Source organism: Patiria miniata, unplaced genomic scaffold, assembly GCF_015706575.1.
Source record: "Patiria miniata isolate m_02_andy unplaced genomic scaffold, ASM1570657v1 HiC_scaffold_9, whole genome shotgun sequence".
NCBI classification, from domain to species: Eukaryota; Metazoa; Echinodermata; class Asteroidea; order Valvatida; family Asterinidae; genus Patiria; species Patiria miniata.
Window position 1 is genome coordinate 27,074,071 of NW_024037076.1, and position 22,322 is coordinate 27,096,392.

Consider the following 22,322-nt stretch of genomic DNA (forward strand, 5'->3'; position numbering starts at 1 on the left):
ATAAGAAATCAACCGTACGCGTCCGCAGCATTCTGTTGCCGGCAAGTGGTAGAGTAGGTTGAGGTCTTTATTTCATTCAGTGTGCGTGATATCACGTGACCCTTGCTTCCGGTCGAAAAAGGCCAAAACCGGAAGTGGCTTATTATTTAAAAGTGGTAATAGATATGAACTTGCTTTCAACGGTGTTAGTCTCTTGGCTGACAGTATTCTTCAAATCATCTACCGATGACGTCATGCAATCTTCGAGCGCCCTCTAGCGACAGGTTGAAAATTTTCAAAAATGCATTTTGAATAGATGTCTGTGGCGAAGTTTGTCGGAATCGCCTAAATATTGGTGTATATGATGACCTTGACCCACTTAAGACGTGTGCGAAGTTTTAGGTGTATGACGTCATCAGACCGGAAGTTATAATGAAAAGACCCTTTTTCCTTAGAAAATTCCTGAAAAATCAACCATGGCAGTTTTTATATTAGTTTTTACTTTAATTGTCTATTTAAGGGTAGGTCTAAAACATTTCAAAGCTTCGAGGCAATAAGCAAACTCGGACATGCCCTGCGCACGCTTAAAACTTCAGGTTGACAATACCTCTGCTTTAAAACATGCACAGGACGTCCACAATGTACATGTACATGCACGTACATCGTACGTTGTACATATCGTATGTCGGTCAGCCCGCGCGCAGCGCACGTGTTGCTGAGGTCAAATCCTGTCCACAGTGACCGTTTTAGCCGATTTCCGGCTAACTTTGACAGATTTTATGTTCATGCATAGTGATAGTCAGGGACGTTGATAAAAACAAATCATAATGCGGAAAGCCCTATCTTCTGTTGCAAACAGACATAGATCTCTACTTATATGTCTATTGGTCCAACAGATAATCAATATTGGGAACAGCTCTGTGGTTGTTCACAACCACAATTTCTAGTTTCCATTAATCTTCTTTTTTTTGAGAGAGAGATTATCAGCACCATTGGTGAGGGAAAGGACTATTAAAGATCTGGTCTCTTAAAAACTGAGTTTGTTTTGCTTTTTATTATTTAACGAATGGATTTACCGGAACATTGTAATGCACACGTATTTTGTTCATGCAGAACTTTACAATTACACAAGAGGGATGTGTGTTGGCAATTTGAGGAAATTACAATTGTAGAACTGGAGAGCTATAAGCCACCGGAGATTTAGAAAGCTTTCCAAATTTTGTTTCTTTGTTTTCTTATCTCGATTGCTGCAACTTGATTCTCACTTTAAGGGATCAAATGCACACTAATGAATGTACATTGTAATGCACACATATTTTGTCCATGCAGAACTTTGCAATTACACAAGAAGGATATACGTGTGTAAGCAATCTGGGTAAATACATTTGTAGAACTGAAGAGCTAGATTTAGAAAGCTCTAAAGTGTTCTTATCTCGATTGCTGCAATTTGATGCTCACTTGAAGGGATCAAGTCGCATTGCACCTTTGGGATCTGTAGTCGACAGGACAGGTGTGAACTTTTGACATTTTCTCTCGTCACGTTTTCATCCCATTGGGGGGGGGGGGGGAGTAGGGGGAGGGGAGGTAAGAGCATGTCAGAGAGCAGATCCATCACGGCTTAATTTCATTTGAACATCCCGGATGACAACCCGGTGTGTGCTCGGGATAATTAAACATCCAACACGAATGAGCAAAGGGGGACGGAGGACAATGCAAGCACCTGACACATTATTGAATACAGTCCAATGCACAGGGCCCATGTTTGGACTGATGGACCAACAACTTCCAATGGGAAGTGTTCATTTCCTCTATCTCAATGCCGCCATTTTTTTACCCCCTTAAAACGGAGCGAGGCCAATCTGCAAATAGGCCCCGGTGTTCCGTCGTCATGGGAACTAATGGTCTCGGTTGTTACGCGAGTTTATTTGTGTAGCATAACTTGGCCCACGCAGTCATTGTGGATGGTGATGATAACTTTTCTTTCGTTTTGTTTTCAGCACACCTTAAACTTCTGCCAGTTGTTGTACATGTACATGTACATCACATAAACATGTTTGTGGCCTGATGTTTACATTGTTTGCTTCAGTCCAATGCCACAGTCATTTATCTTTTGCGGAAAAGTTTACAAGCGCACATAAACTGAGATTCTTTGCATGGTCATGTGTACACATGTACCGGTACCACATATTGGTGAATGTTTAATTTAATTGCCTGTATTTTCAAATGCTGACAGCAATTATAATGATCATAAAAGCATGCTGGGATTTTGTTCTTAAGCTTTTGGAAGTGAAAGTTCACATGAAATTCAGCAGCCGGTAATCTATCAAGCAGTGTTTTCTAGCAGTTCTGACATGGGAACTAATTCCAAGCTGGGTTTTCTTAGCAAAGCCTTTCAATTAGCAGGGACACAATGTGGCACAGGTACATGTACCTACATGTATATGACAGAAGGTCTATGGATGTTACCAAACTTGTGTCGTGAAGCAAATTCTACTGCCAATTTGAACATGACCTTTTAGTATGCTTACTGACTTTTTGAAATGAACGCAAATCTGTTTTCATAATGTGAACACAACTATCACAAATTCAGTCAGGAAGCCACACAGAGTATTGATGGAATAATGCATGTACGTAAGTGTTTTTCCATTTATTTGTTGAGCTTTTTTTAATAGAAAAAGGTAAACTACGGTACATTGTTGTAGATAGGAAAAACTGTGGCACCCCCAATCAATTAGGAAATACAATAACCATGGAGATGCGTGACATCATACAAAATTCGACCAATTTTATCATTGTCAACCGAAGGGGAACCCTACATGTACGTCATGTTACAACAATAGTGCTCGGAACAAGTGCGGTTCTGAATTCATCTTATTGAATTGGCACACTGGGCAAGGCTCAACACAAGAACGAAGATCAATACTGTAACCAGATTGCCCACTCACAAAACAGCTGCATCCCGAGTAAAAAAAAAAGGCTGCGAGCAAGGCTGGTTACAAATTCAGGGCTGTTGATTTGTTTTCAAGAGTTGTGAAAAGGGAGTGAATTTTCGGAGTGCCTGTTTATTCAAACTTGAAGCCAATTTTTTTGTTTCCTCTGATTTTCCCTCCCAAACCTCAAAATTTAAAATTCTTAAATAAATATTGACACTGACCAGTCTTATTTTTGTTTTTGTTGTTTTTGTTTTGAAAACATGTAAACAGTCACAGCAGTAGAGAGTAATTACCATTGGGATGAGCTTTCTAATTCTATAGATTTTTTTGCATTTATTTAAAGGTAGAGTACCGGTACCATAGACTATTTCATCCAAAAAGTAACAGACCAAATTATTGTTCAAAGCTTACTTGGTTTAAATATAGTAATGACACTGGCATGCTGTTTTATTGAAGAAAACAATAAAAGAAGGTAACACATTTTTGGAAATTTCTATTAACAGTTGGTTCGTAATTGGGCGAATCCGTGAATAGGTGCAAGCGCGTTGACACAACGCATTTACGCATGCGCGCTTGCTATTATTAGCGAGAATCGTCGGTTCACAGTGTGACATCATGTAGCAACAATCGGCTGAATGAGAATCATCGAATGAACGAAAATCATGTCCCGAATGCTAATTCCAGGATTATCCATGACTCGGCAACTTTTGAATTGAAAATCGAGATCCAGAATATTGTGTTTTCTCGACACACCAGGTATTCACAGAGCTAACGCTTCATCAGGTCAGTTGTTAAACACCTGTCTTTAGATTTTGAGCACTTTTTGTTGCTTCAAACGAAAAAAATGAACAAATGACAAATGACCTACTGGTACTCCACCTTTAACTTACATGTATGTTGTTCACAATTTGGTCTTTAACAAATTTGATTAGTTTTTATGACCGAGTCTTCAATTTACAAGTGGTATTTGGACACACACACAAAATACCTTTTTTGGGGGGGGGGGGCATAAAAAGGCCCTTTTTAGGTTGCTTCTGTACAGTACATTTGTACCTCTAACAAAAAAGATCCGACTGAGATATTATCAGGCTGCAAATATATTTTGATGATAAAATGGACACACAAGCACAAAATCAATTTCTCTGAGTACGTTCGACAACATGACGATTGGAGCCAACAGTTAAAAAGTTGGATGAATTAATATCCTTTCTAAATCATTGTAGTAAGTACCGGGTAACTGAGACCTTTTGCCAAAACTAAAATCCACTTTATGATTATAGCTATAATTAGGCACAATGTTGAATTGTCTAAAACGTACGTCCGACACCAAGGAAATGCCCATAGACAAATTAAATTCATCAATACTGCAATCCTTCCAAAATATCATTAGAGCAATTGGCAAAGATCCCCCCCCCTCCAAAAAAAAAACCGAAAAAAATCTCCTTAACAAATCCATTCTAAATGCAAATAAACTGTTGTGCTTGATGTGTAAAAAAAAAACGTCTGGGGGGAAACGAATGACAAATGGGCATGATTGGTGCAGGGCATTAGCAATCTCACGGTTATCCTGGGCAGGGTATGGTATCATCCATTACCCCAGCCCACGCTACAAGGGCACAACGCGGTGAGACGTCAGGAACACAATAACGTTCTGCTTTAGCGCTTTACAGCCCCTTCATCATGATTGAGAGCCCATTTGAAAGATTTGTATTCAAGGGACGGCCAACCGAACAAAACAAAAAAATCGGGGTAAGAGTCACGTTCGTGTCGTTAGAAGAAGTATGCCACAATTTACTCCTGATGAATCAAATTTCCTTCTCTGCACAGGAGAAAAAAAAAAACACAGACAGGCGGAGAAATTTATCTCCTGTCAAAGACAAGATGCAGTGTATCTCACTCAATGCCTTACATGTGTTTATTATTAACAAGATTGAAAAAGAGCCAAAAAATAACTGTTCATCATGTTTCTAAAATATTACATTTCCAGATTTGTTTTCTGGAAAACACAATGTTAAATTCCTTACAGGTATTTAAATAAAAAGCTGCATTATTTAACACAACTCTTTTCTGACACGATCTCCAAAGATTTTGCGCTAAGAGTGGAGAATGTATGGTCTCCAAAAGATCATTGAGTCTTTAATAAGGTACTTTTTCATCAGTTGCATTTCTGGCCAGGTTTGTCAGTGTCTCCTGCGGTCCTGCATATTGTAAACTACAATTTAACTGAAGGACGATCAGTGAACGAAAGGCTGGCATGACTTCTGCATTGAGTACAATGCTAATTATAGTTTATTCCCTCCTATGGCTGCTTGTACTACTCGTCTACTGGAAACTAAATGTACATTTATAGGACAACCTATAGACGATGTGACACGAAGTGCCAACTTTCAGCTTACGGATCTCTTCTGCACTGCATAGGATGTCTCCAAAAAATCAGTCAATCCATAGATAAAAAAATACTAGCACTCTCTTTTTGCAACACTTATCTATAGAGTCTGAAGGTGTAGTAAATACTCTTCACGATGGTGTTTATCACATCTCACTTGGACACCCCAGTCCAGAGATACAGCTAATTAAATGAAAGGACTTGAATTCCAAGTTGGGCCACTTGGTATCTAACGAAAGGCATTCGTACACCGAGAAGGTGAAGAAAAGTGGCCCGAGCAGATTTTGACTGTCTTTACAAGCTTTGCTTGAACTTTTAAACAAAAGGTCCAAATCACGCAGAACAAAAATCCTGTCAAGGGTAAAAAAAACTCTGCCATCTCATGATAATTAAAAGCAATATTAACAATTTAGTTTCCTCAGAAAAAAATGCTGTTTGACTGCTACATTTTTGACACCCTGTATAGGCCTATCTCTTGAAATATGAAACTGTTTAATGTGGGCCAAATAACATGCAAAAGTGCTTAAATGTGTGGGTTGCCGGGCGGTTGCTTGTCGGCTTAACATCACGGGCACACCGTCTCTACAATGGACACTTGTACAGACTAAAGATGGAACGATGGCTTTCGGGGTATGTACATTACATGTACATGTATGTCACATGGGATGTGCTACTCGCCTACTGTAATGATCTGTCTTGGGAAATTAGGGATGCTTTGCAATTGCATATCACTTTAAGAAAGGCAAACTGAATTTAAAAACAAAGTCAATTGAGTTCCAAACCAAACTTACGTCATAAGGGATGTGGAATTTGTTGATGAGGTTGCACTCCTCAAACATACAGATGGAGGCCTGCAGAGTCTCATCCTCCACCAGGGTGAAATCACTGAAGGCAAACGTCTGCAGGTTCAGCTTCTCAGTGCTTTCCACTGGGCCAGCTTGCTGTAAGGTCAATTAAAACAATAAATAAGAAATTGGAGTAGGGTTATCTTTCGACTAACATGGTGATCACCATTACTAAGGTGGTGTCGCGATCACGAATATGTCACATGATTTTGAGATGCATGCGCGTAACACCTGTACTCAAGCTTTGTGCCACCGCAAAAAATGGCTCCTAATTTTGGTCATCAGATGAGTCTATTGCTAAAACAAAATTTTCCACTGATTGTTTGGAATTGAATTCTGAACGATTTTTTTGGCACAAATAAACATAATGTAGTCGTCTGTGGTTTTTTTTTTAAATTCAATTCAATTCAATTTTCTTCAGATGAAATTAACCACAACGTATACTGCACATACATGTAACAATAAAAAGATTTATAAGTGAACATAGGACAGTTTTTTATCTGGGAGATCACAAAAAGCCAATTCCTCAGGCTTATTCACACTGGGGTCCCATTACAAATTGTATAAAGGAAAAGTACAAATTTGCTTATTTTGTCAAGAAACTCTTTATCATGCTAAATATTGTTATTTCAGGCATGCAACTGGAAATTTACACACACAAAAACGAGGAAACTCCAAACCACACAAGTCTTTGTACAGAGTTTTTCAATTTGTAATGGCATTCATGAGAGTAAAAAATGAGGAAATCAGCGGATCTGAGGAAAAGTTGCATTCCTGTTATTTAAATATTGCTCAACAATGAGATTTGTTACATTTATAAAAAAAAATGTTAGAACGAATTGTCCAAAACGAATCTGAAATTTGGGCAAATTGGGTCGTTTGAAAGTTGCCAGTCCCAAGAAATGTCTCTGAATCATTCGCAATCATCAATCCCGCGTCTGTGCTGCATGCAAATTCGACTGACGTTTGCTGCTCCTTTCTTCTTTGCGTTCCTTGACATTGACAGTGTTGCAAAAGCTCTATACCTGTATTAAGCCTAACGACTGAAATTGTACACCCGTCACGCACGTCCTAATCACATCAGTCCAATCAAGGGGTTGGAAGCTCTGAAAGGACTCAAGGTTGCAGCGCGTGGGTTCAGAAAGAGTATCTGGGCCACTGCCAAATTGTGCCATTTCGGAGAAAGGAAAGAGTTTGACGTAGTCTTTTTAATATAGTTCTTGAAAAAAATTTCAACCGAAACTTAACAATGTCCATACTAACAGCTGGCAAATAGGATTTACTGACGGAAATATAACCGAACTGTGTCCGAGTTTACGGCGATGAAAACATGATAAGATGAGACAGAGAAAAAACAGCTCATGCATGCAAACAGTCCTGGTATCGGTACTTCACAAGAAAACAGAAGAGCGTATATCTTGTTTTTCATGTAACTGTCAATTTAATCTCTCAAGTGTCTAAATTTTCTTTCCGTGGGGTAATTTTTTTTCTCTTTAACTTGAATGAAATGAAATAAAATGGGCCTTTTGATCTTCCCAAGTTCCATTAGAGCACTTACTTGGATGAAGATAGATGTGAAATTTCGTATGAAAAAACTGTGTTGCAAGAAGATTTTGTGTAGATGTGCAAATTATGTGAACGGTACCTCACTCGTGTGAGGTGTGGTCTTCGCTTGGCTTATTTACCGGGCATGGTTCCCATAAGATCAAAACGGCTCCATTCGATAGAAACGGTTCCATTAGAAGAAAATTGTGTGCTTACAAATGTAGCAGCACCAATGCGGGGGCCCAGAAGCCAATGCGAAGACGTCTATGCTCACATTCACACGAAAGATTAGTTGCGCAAACTTTGCACATTACTCATTACAAGTTCGTGCTTCGTACACAGACCTCTTGTAAATGGTCGCATAGTAACGTCTACATTTTCTGTACTGGAGTCAATAGTCAACGACTGCTCAGTCCCAAGCAGACAAGACGGTACACATGCACAACTTTCTGGCTACACTGGTGATGCTGGTCTTACCTTGAGTTTTTCCACCTCATCCTGCTGTGCCGTGGCGTGATACGACAGGACCTCTAGCGCCACCTGTTGTTTGGCCATTAGCTTGACGGCGCTCTCGTACATCTGCGTGTTGTGGATGCCCAGTCCGCAGAATATGGCAAAAGCCTGAAACCAGAACACACCAGTTCATCATTAGCCGACAGAAAATTCTGGCATTCACTTTGCTCATGTACTCAAACCCCTGACCCATAAACAGAGATACCGACTCAAAAAAGTGTGAGTCTCTAATAAACAAAAATATTCATATCGATCGATTTGTGAATGAGGTCAAGCACATGAACATGTATACACATGCACTGGTATGTAAACAAAATCGAAAAAGTGCTCACTGCATAGCGCTGGAAAAGAGTGGAAGATAATGTTATATAATGCTGACCGTTGATCTTTAGAGGTGCCAAATGTTCGGACATCTGTACATTGAGGCTTATTACATGTACATGGACATATTGGATATCCCCCGAAAAATCTCCAGGTACATGCTGGCTGCACCAAAAAAAGTCTTCAGATCCTCTTAAAAAATGTGTTTCTCCCGCATCAAAAAGTATTACAATGTAAAGACCCTTTCCATTTGTACCTTCACCCACTGCATTTCTGATCCCAGCCCTGAGCATTAAACCGTGGACCCAAAATGCTTAACAAATTTACGTGCTTAGCAGCATTCAGCAGGGAACCAACCAAACGCAACACACATCATATGGCATTTTGGCTGGTGACCTATCTCTGTTAAGCCAATATTTTTTGTGCTAAGCAGCGCTGTGACATCGCCGCCCCCCCCCCCCCACCCCCTCCCCCGCTACATCTACAATGTACTGTACACGTAGGCATTCTGAGGTGTCTGTATCACGGATTACGCAAATCCAATTGCTGTGGCAGGGTGCCATGGTAACCACTTAGCGCGGCAAGGAATGCGTCTCCGTCTTAACTGCCTGTGCCTTTGGGACATAGTGCACTTAGAGATTCCAGTCAAATTTATTAACTTCCAAGCCCAAACAGGGGTTACTTATTAACGTAGTTATCAATTAATTATTTTTTTTTTTACTCGTGAGAAAGAAAAAATCAGGTGGTTATTGAAGTGAAAACCAAGGGTTGTCAATATGAATTTGTTCATCTTTGGTATGCCTACATGCGGTATGAGAGAGCAATCAAGTTAATTGACCTGAGTGTTCATATCATATGGGACTTCTAATAAACCACGAGTATGGCAGGTTAACAAATTGGAAAGAGAAAACTACAAACACATTCAAAATGTGTAAATGACTACCGGTATGTTTCACTGCTAATTTGTGTTTGGTTGAAATAAGATACACATTACTCAAGAAATTTACCAGAAATGAATGTTTAGTGTAGACTATTTTCTATCTGAGGCATCTACATGTGGCTGTCCATGAAATTAGATATTCTGATTTCTTGTATTTCCTTGGATAACAATATCCATGTGTATAATATCAATTATTGTTTTAGGAATACTTCAACACATGACAACACATTACATGTACATGTGGATGAATCAACGTTCCTGTAGAGAAATATATCCAACTGCTCCAAAGGGATATGGGATTTTTGTTATTGAAATTTTTTGACTTGTTTTTTTTGTATCATTATTATGGACTGTTTAAAAACACCCCTCATTGGTTACAAAGGGAGAGTTGGGTGAGTCCACTGGAAGGGGCATCCGAACGCATGCTCAAGCGAAGGCGCCACATATTTATGCATATTCAGAGTAACATCAGTTGCGCATAATTCGCGCCAAACGTGCACAAACCATTCTGCGCACGCGGTCTGTCCTTCCCACTAAGGCTCTCAAAAGTAGTCACGAAGAGCAATTTACACCTGAAATAGAAAGAAGCAGTTTTTAAAATCATCCTTGTTTGGACATTTCTCGGTGAACAAAAAATATGAAATATGTTTTGTCACAGAAACTTTCCGGTTCAATTTGATACCTCACTTGGGAACACTGTGTAGGAAATAACATTAACAAGAGCGAAAGCGCTGAAGATCCTGAAACCCCCAAACTCAAAGTTGCACTTAGCGAGATTTTCAATGGGCATGAATGCAATGACGCAGGCCCCGCATTCAATTGTGTGTTGCAATGCCCATTGCAAATCTTACTCAGTGCAACTTTTAGTTTTGGCTTTCAAGAGCTTCAGCGCTTGTGCTCTCGTTATTTCTTACACAGTGTTCCCAGCGAGGTATCAGATTGAACCGGAAAGTTTCCGTGACAAAACGTAAATTTCGGATTTTGTGTTCACCGAGAAATGCCCAAACAAGGAATATAAAAACTGCTTAGTTTCTTTTTGTGCCAGGCACGGAGACCATTACCTTTCTTTCCAATCTCTATAGTGATTTTTTTCTAAAAGGTGGTTCAGGGCCTACATTCATGTGCAAAGCACAGATGTCACATTTGACCTAATTGGTAGGTGTTAAAGTCCACCCCTGCGTGAAATTGAGTGCAGTGCGCGCGACCGATTTCAATTGAAATGTGCACAAAACCGTAAGGTACAGCGTGTGCCCATTGTCACCTTTTGCCTGAGGGAGTTCACTGGCGGGTGAAATAGAAAATTTACCGGTGAAACAGAAAAAAGGAAAAAAGAAAATTGGCTGTTTTCACGTGTTGTACTGGACTTGTAAACAGGTAGTGTCGTGCAGTAATAATGTCTATAACCAAGATTTGAGGTTTTTCAAACCTGGGTGTCATTTCTGCCTCCTCTGAGTCATTTGAAATTCTTAAAGTAATTTCTTAACCACTTCGCGTCGGGATTATTTTTGCCGAAAATTTCAATTTTCGCAGAAGGCAATATTTTCCAGCCAACTTCTGATATACATGTACAGCCAAACGCCACAAATACTGATTCGCAAGAGTAATTTCAACAGTATTTGTACAATATGTCTTGCCGAAACGTCATACGTTTCAATACTCCAGGGTGTGCACTGGAGCATAATTGTACAATAGGCCGTGCACAACGGCCAATTCAAGATCAACACACGGTCTGCCTCCACACACTTCACGGACTTTGTGTGTGTGCACAAAAGGCATGAGGGATTAGCATGTTTAGACGTCACCCGGAGGCAAGTCGAGGCAATCTTGACATTTTAAGCCGTCAGCCGTGCATGTGAATGAAAGGAGCTAGTGCATGATATCACGTCCTCCGACGCGAACTGGTTAAAGTCATACTCTACTTTTGGCTTCATAAATTACACAAAATGATATTCCTGACACACAAAACATGGACCTCAATACTGGTACACGGAGAGTCAGAGTCCCCCAAATTTACCCGAATAACGGTCTCCTGAAGCCAAAGCCGGCAGCATAGCCCAGTTTTGAAAAATTCCTGGTTCTATGCCGTAATATGGGGTCAAAGGTCAAGGTATAGCCGTATCCGAATTTACATGGCTCTGGTTTGCAACTACACATACAGGTACGCCTATGGAAGTGGCTGTTAAGCCATTTCCCATACACCCGTTTGTTTACTGCTGGCAGTATAGCCCAAGACTCCTGGGTCTCACCTCAAACAGGTTCTCGTCCTGGTCAGTGAAGGTGGGGTTGAGGGCGGTGCCCGTCTTGTTGATCATCTCGGCCACGCCCACTATCTTGTTCTGGCTGTTGTAGATGGGCTGGCAGAGCAAGGTGTGCAGCCGGAAGTTCTTGTCAGCGTCATAGATCAGCTTGAACTTGGTCTGGGTGTCAAACTTCTCTATGTTGATGGTCTGAGCGGATTGGGGGGGGGGGGGGCAGGAAAAATAAATTAGAATCGTACATAGCGAGGAGTAAGAACTGGAAAGTGAAAAACATTGGAAGGTAAACAAGGCGATTGAACAAGCACTAGCTGAAACAAACACTGGACAGTGACAAATTGTAACGGTTAGGATCATTTATAACGAAACGATAAACCTCACGCACCGTCTTGAAAGATTTTAGAAGTCAGTGACAATGTGCATACAGCACAGGCTTGGAAATGATAAATGAGTCTCCATGTTGTTAGATGGTCAAAGGACACTTTTGGAACAGAATCCAAACAGTTGCATGTATAATGCCTCTGACATGTCTGAGATACACAATATCAGGAGTAATATAAATACATACATGTGGTTGAAACATTAAAATGTGAAGCATAATTATTCATTATGAATTGGCGTATTGGAAGCACAATTTAATTCTCTAGAATATCCAAGATGTGGAAATGTAGAAACTGCCTGCGCACTCTATGGTTTTATTGACTCTCCGGTAAATAAACACAATGTAATACAATGTAATGCAGGTGCTAATGGGTTAATGTAATAATTTTGATAGACAAATGTCAAATTACAAGGTTCTCAGTGTTATGGAACTGTGTGATGACGCGCTGAAGGCTCTTGGTTTCAAAGCTAATTTGAAATTCACAGACAACACTGTTCTACAATTAGCGTACAGGTGCGCAACGGGCTCATCTCGCAAGAATCTAAACCTGTTTTTCATTCAGATTAATTCAATTCAGGTTTGGGGACAGAACCAACAACAGAGTCAGTAAAAAAGGGTAAGGAAATAATGAGAATCCATTGTGCAAGGGCTGCCAACATTAAAACAGCTGGAGATAGCATCAGTGTCCATTGGCATGTGATCAAAAGGGGGCTTAAAATTGCTGCTAACCTGAAGAAAAACGAAAAGAAAACAAAATCGATCCCTGCTCGTGTTCACATTTCATGATGATTTTGCTGCCTTGGCCGAGCTGACTGCAGCTTTTCCAGCTCTTAAGAGAATGCCCCCTGACTCCCTCCCAGCAAAATTTGTCCTGTTCTATATACGGTAAAAGCCATTCAGCCCCATTTTTTTTTGAAAATGACAAACACAAAGAGCTACGGATTTCTTTTCCCGGCAGCCAAAGTGATTCAATAATGGGGAGCGTGAGGCATGTTCAAGAAATGTTATATTAATGGCCGTCGGCGAGTCCGGGATAATTTGCGTGCACGCTACAAAAGAATCGGGTTTTTTTTCGACTATCGGCGAAAGGCGCGGCTTCAGAGTCGGGAACACAGCAAAGTGACACAGCGTGGTCGTCTCATATTTCACTCGGGAAATACGGCACTAATTTTCGGTCCCAGGAAATGTCAAACCCAGGCTTAGGAAATGTACATATTGTCAGTGGACGGCTGTGCCCTTTCAACAAGGTCAATGACTATTATCAAGATTATTATCACTTATCACTAGTTACCGTAATTATCGACACCCTCAATAAGAAATAGAAAGGCTCATTAATTCAGCACAACAAATACATATCATTTTTGTATTTTGAATTTTTTTTTGTTTTGAAGGAGATGTTTTCTTCTTGTTTGGTTGATTTTTCTCTTTAATTTGATGTCCTTTACCCACATATCTATCTAGTTTTTTTCTGGGGACTCCCCAGAAAAAAAAATCCAATTAACACGTTACAAATTAATGTCATGGAATTTGTTATCCATTTAAAAAAAGAAAATTTTCTCATAGGATTTGTCCATTTTTTTTCTTTAATGAGAAATTTTTGTTTACTTATTTAATTATCCATTTTCCAGGGAAACGATTTCTGACCATTTGATTGTTTTCCTTAATTCCCCCCCCCCCCCCCCGGTAAAGTAAGGTTTTATCTCCTTTTCATCTCTATCAGAGCTGATGTCAATTACCAACCCCCCCCTCTTTTTTTTACCTGATTTGTCGGGGGGGGGGGGGGGTGTTTACCCACAGATATAATTTCATCACAGTTATCATATTAGGAGGACGTTATTTGATCAAGAGATATACCGATACAGAGGTTACTGGCCCCTTCCACTTCAAAACCCATCTTCAATGCCTTTGACGTAGGGGCCAGTATTTGCCATTTAAAAAAGACACAATCAATTTTCTTTAATCTTATCTAATTACGTCATGCACCCCCCTTCGACTCCCTCCCCTCGGCCCTCCAAATAATGCTCTCACAAACATCCTTCACGGAATCCTTTCTTTTTCTTCAAAGATGTTCTTTGTCTCTTACCCCCGCTCTTCAGATCTGCCGATACTGATCAGCAATACTGCTGTGACTTCAAACAAATCCATCTGTTGGGGGGGGGGGGAAGGGGTAATGTCTGCGTGCTTGCCCTTATGCCCTACGCCACTGCCCGAACATCTTACTTCAGTTAGCCATCGCGGTACCTTTTTTTTTCTCTCCTTTAGCGTGGCTTTATTTCAGGCCCGGCTAATGCAATAATGCTTGGCTGAGACAAATTGTGTAGATAGGTATCTCTATCTATCCATCTTCCCTCTCTATCTCTCTGTCGCTGCCGCTGCATACACTCTCTACCTTCGCTGATCTGTCACACCGATGAATTGGCCCACTGCACAGTGCAATGACTTCTGCATAATGGGAGGGATGTGCTACCTGTGGGCAACTTTATCCTACTTTCAAGTCCATTCTGAAACAGCGCCCTCAACTGGCTTCAAATGATTTTTTTTTATGTAAGAGCGTGATGTCTGCAACGAGGCGCGCATAGTGTGCAAAGTTGACAACATTGTTGACAAGCATAAACTTTTCTAACCTTTCATGGCATATATGCGTTTTCAAATCAACAAAAATATCTGTCAATTCTATTTTTCTTTTCTTTTTTTCAGAGGGTCTGAGGTTTTAATCTCAGCGTGATTTTTCTCAATGCTTTTTGCCCTTGAGAAAGGATGGAAATATAACGTCGAACCCTTTAGTATCTGTCAATTCTTTTTTTCTTTTTCTTTTTCAGAGGGTCTGAGGTTTTAATCTCAGCGTGATTTTTCTCAATGCCTTCTGCCCTTGAGAAAGGATGGAAATATAACGTCGAACCCTTTCGTATCTGTCAATTCTTTTTTTTTTTTTTTTTAGAGGGTCTGAGGTTTTAATCTTAGCGTGATCTTTCTCAATGCTTTTTGCCCTTGAGAAAGGATGGAAATATAATGTCGAACCCTTTAGTATCTTCCAGGTCATTCCAGTCTGTTAGCACTTTTGTTTCATTTTTTATTTGTAATTTGTACAATTTAAATAACTTAAAAAGCTACTTCAGTGTACCTGAAATTTATTTATTTATTTTTTTTTAAATATAAAGAGAGTTGGACATTTAAAGAGAAGGTGTACAGGGTGAGAGTTTACACTTAAAAAGAAAAGAGAAAATAAATACCGTACATAAATAAATAAATAACATACCTTTCCAGTCAGAGCCACATATTTAGCTATCTCACTGTATACTGACTTCTTCAGCATGTCATCACTGAAACAAGAGAAAAATCAATTTGAATTTAAAAAGAAAAAAAAGAAAAAAGATTTCTTGTGAAACACGTAAGTTAAAGGTTAGGTCACACTGGCAGTATATTACAATCTGTCAACGCCGTTTGAGATGACGAATTCATTCTCCTCGTTCAGTGGTAAAGGTTCGTGGTTCCTCAGTACAATGGGCCTGTCCGCACGTTTCAAAGGGCTTTATCCAATATTGACGGGCTTACCTAATAGGATTTTAATTAAAACCATTCAATCTTGCTGCCAGGCACCGAAAAAACCCAAATAACAATAAACTCTAACAATGTGTTGAATCATACTCCTATTTGGGGGGAGAACATCATTTTTAATAAAGGTTACGCGAAAGGTCTTTTCAAGGACTGCATGTGTATTTTTTTTTAATATCTAAAACAAGAACAGCTTTTAAAGGGAATGTACATCATTGACTTTTGCTGTAATTTTCAGAAATGAACTATTTGAGGGGTTAGTATAATAGATCAAATATTGTTACACTGACATGTTTGAAGTTTTGTGTTCGAAAATGCTGGAAAAACCAAGAAAAACAAAAATGTTTAAGTAGTCTGGTTCCCCGACTCCACTAAAGATAAAATGGATCAATTCACAGATGCCAGAAAATTGTAAGGTAAGGGAACCAGTCTAGCTGGCCTGCACCCGTTCATGAACATGTAACCAATAGCAAACAACATTTGGACTAAAAAAAAGGTAAATTTGGAGCAGTAGTTGAAAAATAGTTAGGTTTTTCCAACGGTGGTTGGCCGACCACCGTTGGAAATGTATACAAAAATACAATTTTCTTGACAATGACTTCACATCAGGTGCCATAATTTTACAGGATGCTTTAGACTGTCATTTACTAACATCCTAGTAAGGTATTTCGTAAAAACTTGGTAGTTTTATTTTTCGATGCTTGCAAATGTTGTATATTCCCTTTAAAAGATGAGATTGATCACGCTGTTTTCCCTATATTTGTGGATTTGTCCGTTTGCTTCACAATCACTAACTTACTTATCCTATTTTCAACACTCCACAAAGACTTTCCACATTTTACCCCCACCCCAAGACCTTGTTTGTTACACATTGACCTGAATATTAGATTTAAACAAATACAGCGATGCATGCAGGTCTCAAATTATATAATCTGATTTTTCAGGACAAATGGTTGACTTTTCTTCGGGTAAAATTGTCCCTGACTTTTCCATCAACTCTTTTGACGCAAGCACGTCTATCACGTTTATCACGTGAACATGATTATGGCAGACAATCAACTCATTTTTTCCCCCGTTTTTTTCTGGAGGTTACAAATGACGTCCCTTTTCTATTTAATAGCCATTATGACATGCAGAAAGGCTAGAGCAAGAGGTGTGAAAATTGCATTAATTGGCATCTTGGGAATGACGCGGCAGAATTCATGGTTTTTGCTGAACACTTGATTGTTGGACAGTGGTGTAAACATAGGAAGGTGTGCGTGTGTGTGTGTGGGGGGGGGGGGGGGACAATGTCACCGAACTTGTGCCCCCTTCACAGATTTTGGAGAAGAAACAAACTCTGTATTGTTTGATCACCAATTACCAAACCCATTGAGTTCTGTCCCAAAATAAGTCCCCCAACCAAAAGTACGTATTTCTCCCAAGCTTTTCCCACGAAAATGGGAATATCCGAAGAGAAATTTGGTGAAAGCTTAATATATTCCCCCCGTTTCCTTTGCATCAATTTTTCTTAGTGCACAGACTTTGTGGGCAAACCTCCCCTACAATATGTCCATGCTCCTGTCTGGAGTGATTGCCATCTTTACAAAGATTTATTTGTTGTGACTGAATGAGCCAGTATTGGAATTCGACGCTTCCACTGATAAATGCTTTTTCCCCTCTGCGAATGCTACATGTAATATGATACTAAGCCGCAATCGCGCTCTTTTCTTCGTCTTCTTTTTGGGCTGGTATTGGATTTCCGAATGCCCTACAATACCGGGGGATGAGTAGTCATCAAGAGTTGTGCATTTTGTTGAATCCTTCAAGTGATAAAAAGGGTATTTTTCTTTTTCTTAAGTACTTAGACCTTTCTTTTTTTACAATGTTCATTACAGGAGGGGGGGGGGGGAGGGAACCGGGACCAGGACATTTTTATAGATTGAAAGCATTTCAATAAAATGTTTAACATCAGAATTGTGGTTGGGGCATGCCACGTAGAGAGAAACACCCAGTGATGTAGAATGTCTATAAAGGAGATTGAAATCTGAGAGTATACATTGTACATGTAAAGGCAAATAAAAAAGTGTAGATTTTCATTCTTTCCTTCAATGCATGGACTAAAAGAATTTCTATGTTCTTGTCTACAGAAACTAAAACTTGTCTCCTTTTTTATTGAAGTAGATAAACCGGTACTGGTACATGTATGATGATAGCACAAACCGCTGAAATACAAGGTATATGTACTTGGTACTTGGTACTACTTGGTGGTTATCCTCTTCAGAACTCCTTGAGGATGAAGCAGAAGCATATGTGGTAGTGTGTGGATTCAAACAGGTTTGAGTTAAATGTATGTAGTAATTGAATTAAATTTAATTATGTGTTGTTGGAGGATGTACCAGTAGAGTCTAGACATTTTTTTAGAATTTGGCATTTAATCCTACGGTAGACAGTCACAATTTTAAACAGAATTTTTTCTCTCTTAGTATTTTCTTTTCATTGTTTGATTCAATATTGAATTTTCTTTTCCATTTTTGACTTGATAGGAACAGCTATCATAACTCATTTTTGTTTCATTTACTGAATTCCTATTGCGACCAGTGATAGCATTTTTAAAATCTTTTTCTTCCCAGGAGCCAAAGATTGATGGTGTGTTAAGGAGGTTGGGATTTAGGCAATGCAGTGTCGGGAAATTCTCAGCTGGTCTAAAAAGAAGCTTGCTACTGCAAATACCTCTGCGATTAAGCTGTTGGTAGAACGACCGTGACGTTATTCATCAAGTGTTGTGAGTTCCCCCCCCCCCTTCCCTCCAATATCTTGATGCAAATGCATAAAATAATCTAATGGTTGGAAATTCCAAACAACTCATGAAACTTACACGTACACTGTACCTCTACATGTACGTACACGTAAAAGTCCTCTGATTTCAGGTTCCGGTGGAGAATTTCAAGGAGCTTTGTAAAGCAGACAAATTTGGTGAAAATTTGCCCCGACGTCACAAATACGCATTCACGTTGTTTCGCGCCGACTATGAACCGGCCTTAACACGTTTATGTATTCACCCTCCCCCCATAGCCAAATTCAGGCAGATCTGGCAAGAACATGTTGTGCTTTTCCAGCCAAATGTGCGCATAAATTTATCAACCTTCTCTTTCCACAATCATCATCAGTACAGCATTTTTTTTTCAGAAGCTAAACATTCATGTCAAGAATTGATACATGTACATGTTACAGTTTAATGCTAGATCCAAGCTGTCAAATTCCTTGAGATAAAAAAAAATTGATATAAACGGTACCGTGATCGATCCCACAGCAGCCATACAGCCTGTCTAGAAAAAAAAAAAGCGGCCTGTTGCAGTTTGTCGCATGGCAGAGAGACGCTGTATGTTTCCTGGGCAGCAAAATGCGATTGATGAGATTTCAAAATTGAATGGCCATGCAAACATGAACATACATGCACATTATACCAAAGCCCCTTGATGATCAAATCGAGTCACCCGTGCATTTGAGGCCGAGCATGGCCCCATCAATTATCTGGCTTCAGTGATGGATGTGATAATACTGATTACGCCCACGAACATCTACGTGCGAGAAAGAACATAAAATCTAGCATTAACTCATAGTGCTTGTTGAGCGCAGTCATGTAACAGCCATTCGTTTTTGGTGGTTTTTTTTTTTCAACCAGAAAAAAAAAGTGAGGACAAAACTACAGTACGAAAACACTGTATATCGATCCAAGCCTGTTGTCCTCAAATCGAACACAAATTGATCATCTAACGAATCACTATGATTTCGCACGGGTTGGCCATAAAAAAGTCAGTAATTTTTCACTCTGACACATTAAACGTCATTCATATGCATTCCTTTGTGTTTGCGCATCATATGCGCCCTCCTTATACAGCCACAGATGAGCGAGGTATCTGGGGAGATTTCAGCATGTGCATTGCAGCAATGGCATCTCATAATGATAAAAAAAAAAAAATGTCTTTGCCATTGAATCTTTAACACACTTGACTGGTAATTGCGAGCAAGCCATGCGCGCTGAGTGCTTTACCATATTTTGTTATGGACCATCGTGTGGCAATATGCCACAACCGATCCACTGGCCAGCTTGTCCAACGACATGTCGGACCGGAATGGGTCCCGGCCATTCCTCGTGTCTTGTCAGACGTGGACGGGGAAAAAACCTGCGCGTTCGCCGGGATCAAATTCGGCATGAGGAGAGATCGAATACAGAGAACAAATGAAAGAAACGAAACCGGTAAATGCTGGCAGGCTCTTCTGGTCATGCCGCACAGTATCACTCAGTCACGCTTCTATTATTGTGTTATATGCAGGAATGCCAAACGGGAACAATTAGCGTTAATAGCTCCAGCCAGTGATGTACCGCTAGGCTTACGGGTTTAAGGATATGGCTGGGATTCTCATTGCAGGCTGAGACTATATGAGGTCATTGGCAAAATGACCTATCAAATTGCTGCCTCTGTAAGCCTGTATAAACCCTGCTGATGGATTTCAGGTGACACGCATTAAGTTGTGCACGTAACCCCCCCCCCCCAACCTACCCCCCCAAAAAAAAAATCTCAGAGAATTCATCCAAAATTTAAAAACATATCTCCAAAAATCCATTTACACTGAAACTAAATACTGCAATTGATTATTCTTACACATGTACATGTATACAAATCAATTTTAACCAAACCTACATGTAAAAATACCCGGATCATGTCGATCTGTATTCCATCGAGAAAATTTCTGTGCAACAACTACTTCCACAGGCTTTCCTTGATTGAGTTTTGGATCGTGTTTTCATAATCAATGAAAATCTACCTGCCGATGAGAACTGTTCCCCCGGTCCATATTAATTTATGTCTCGGTATGTCTTTGCAAGAGCTAGTTCTTTTCTTCCAATGTTCAAACCGCTTTTTTCACGTTTAACGCTGTGGCAGCGAGGGTTACTGGCCTTAATTTTGGGGGGGGGGGCCATGGAGCATATGAAATAAACTTACACTTTATGTAATTGTTTCGAATGAACATTATATTGGGGGGGGGGGGGAGGGATACCATATCGTATGTCCCCCCCCCCACTTTTTTCATCTCCAAATAAAAATTGTAGCCTACATTTGATTCTGTAGCTCAGAATAAAAATGTAGCTGATTCGACTCGAAAATGATGTTTAAATGATGATCTTTTGCTCACAAAAATTTAGTTAAAGTGGTCACAAATTGCCGCCGATCGCACAAGCATCTAGAATCCAACATTTTTCGGGACCCTTAAGCGTACCCCGAACCCCACACCATAAGGGCTTCGCGCTTTCATTAGTTCTGATCAAGGTACGCCCCCCCCCCCCCCCCCCACTTTTGAGGAGCGATTGACACCCTTGGTTTAAAGCTACAGTCCATCATTTGCAGCTATCCAAAAAGTAACTGATGTAATTATTGTCCAAAAACATACTTAGTTGAAAGATAGTAAGGGGACTAAACTCCCTGTGAAATTATTCTTTCTGGCAAGCTGTCATTTTAAAGAAATCAATGAAAAAAGGCCTTTCCAACGGTGCCTCTAAAGACGCACCGTTGGAAATTTCCGTTAGAAGTTCGTTTTTTTATTCGGGGAAGCGTGCGCAAGTGTTTGCACGACGCACGCGCGCAGTTGCTATAATTCGTCGGATCGGTGTGTGACATCGCGTAGCTGCAATCCGCTCAGCCTCAGTGGGAACGTGTCTGGGACGCTGAATTCAGGCCCAATTCAAAACATGATTCAGCAACTTTTGATTTGAAATCGAGATCCTAGAATGCTGTTTTTCTCGAAATATGCAGCTGAAGCTGAGCTGAAACTTCATCAGGTTAGTTGTTCAGCACCCTTCTTTAGATTTTGAGCACGTTTGTTGCTTCTAACGAACAAAATGCACACACTACAAATGATGGACTGTACCTTTAACATACATGTACACCATGTGTTGCAACATCTATACCGGTATGTGCACTAATTTCTTTTTAGAAGAGAGGCCAGTGAATATCAATTTTACATTCATTAATTATTTATATGTACACGTATACACAATGAAAAACAAAACATACGTGTATATTTTATGAATGGATGGCTGACTTTTTTACTGTCCATTTCAAATATTGACTGGGCTACTTTATATTCAGGCCGCGGGTTCAAGAATGCCGAGGGGGAATCATCAAGCACAGCTGGCTCCCAGCCAATTTCAACACCTCACCATCACGCCGTCATAAATATCCATCACGAACTTTGACATTTCTAGAAGATTTGCAGTCTTGTTGAACATTACTTTCATTTCATCTTCCTCTCCCCCCCCCCCTCCCCCTCCAATCGGTCTAGTATCTTCATATCCTTTTGCTCTTTTAGTGTTTGATTAGCTGGGAGTATTATGTTTCTAGTGGCTTGAGAACAGGGTATTATATAGTGTGTGACGACAAGCCCGTATTGACAACTAGATTGGCCTCCTCGAGACAACTGGTCCAAATGATTGTGGGCACTACAAACAAAATCAGTTGAGATCACGGGCAAGCCGAACAAAATGGCGAGGGAGGAGGGTTATTTGATTAAAAATGATCATAAAAAATGGACACTTGTAATATTTTTGGGAATCGGAGCCAGGGTACTAAGTTGCATTAAGTTGTATGCAGATTTGTAACTGGGCCTAAAAAGATTTTGCTGCTTTTCTT

General features: G+C 40.0%; 1 protein-coding gene across 6 annotated transcripts in view; it reads right to left on the reverse strand.

Moving 5' to 3' along the window:
• The window catches only part of LOC119721031 (cGMP-specific 3',5'-cyclic phosphodiesterase-like), a 108,095-nt gene that overhangs the window by 24,630 nt on the left and 61,143 nt on the right, over positions 1-22,322 (reverse strand). For all 6 annotated transcript variants that reach the window (XM_038190903.1, XM_038190902.1, XM_038190900.1 and 3 more), the window contains 4 exons: positions 15,356-15,419; positions 11,709-11,909; positions 8,166-8,309; positions 6,090-6,239 (listed from right to left, as the gene is read on the reverse strand). In XM_038190903.1, coding sequence (XP_038046831.1) covers positions 6,090-6,239; positions 8,166-8,309; positions 11,709-11,909; positions 15,356-15,419 — 559 coding nt within the window. The remainder of the gene's footprint in view (positions 1-6,089; positions 6,240-8,165; positions 8,310-11,708; positions 11,910-15,355; positions 15,420-22,322) is intronic.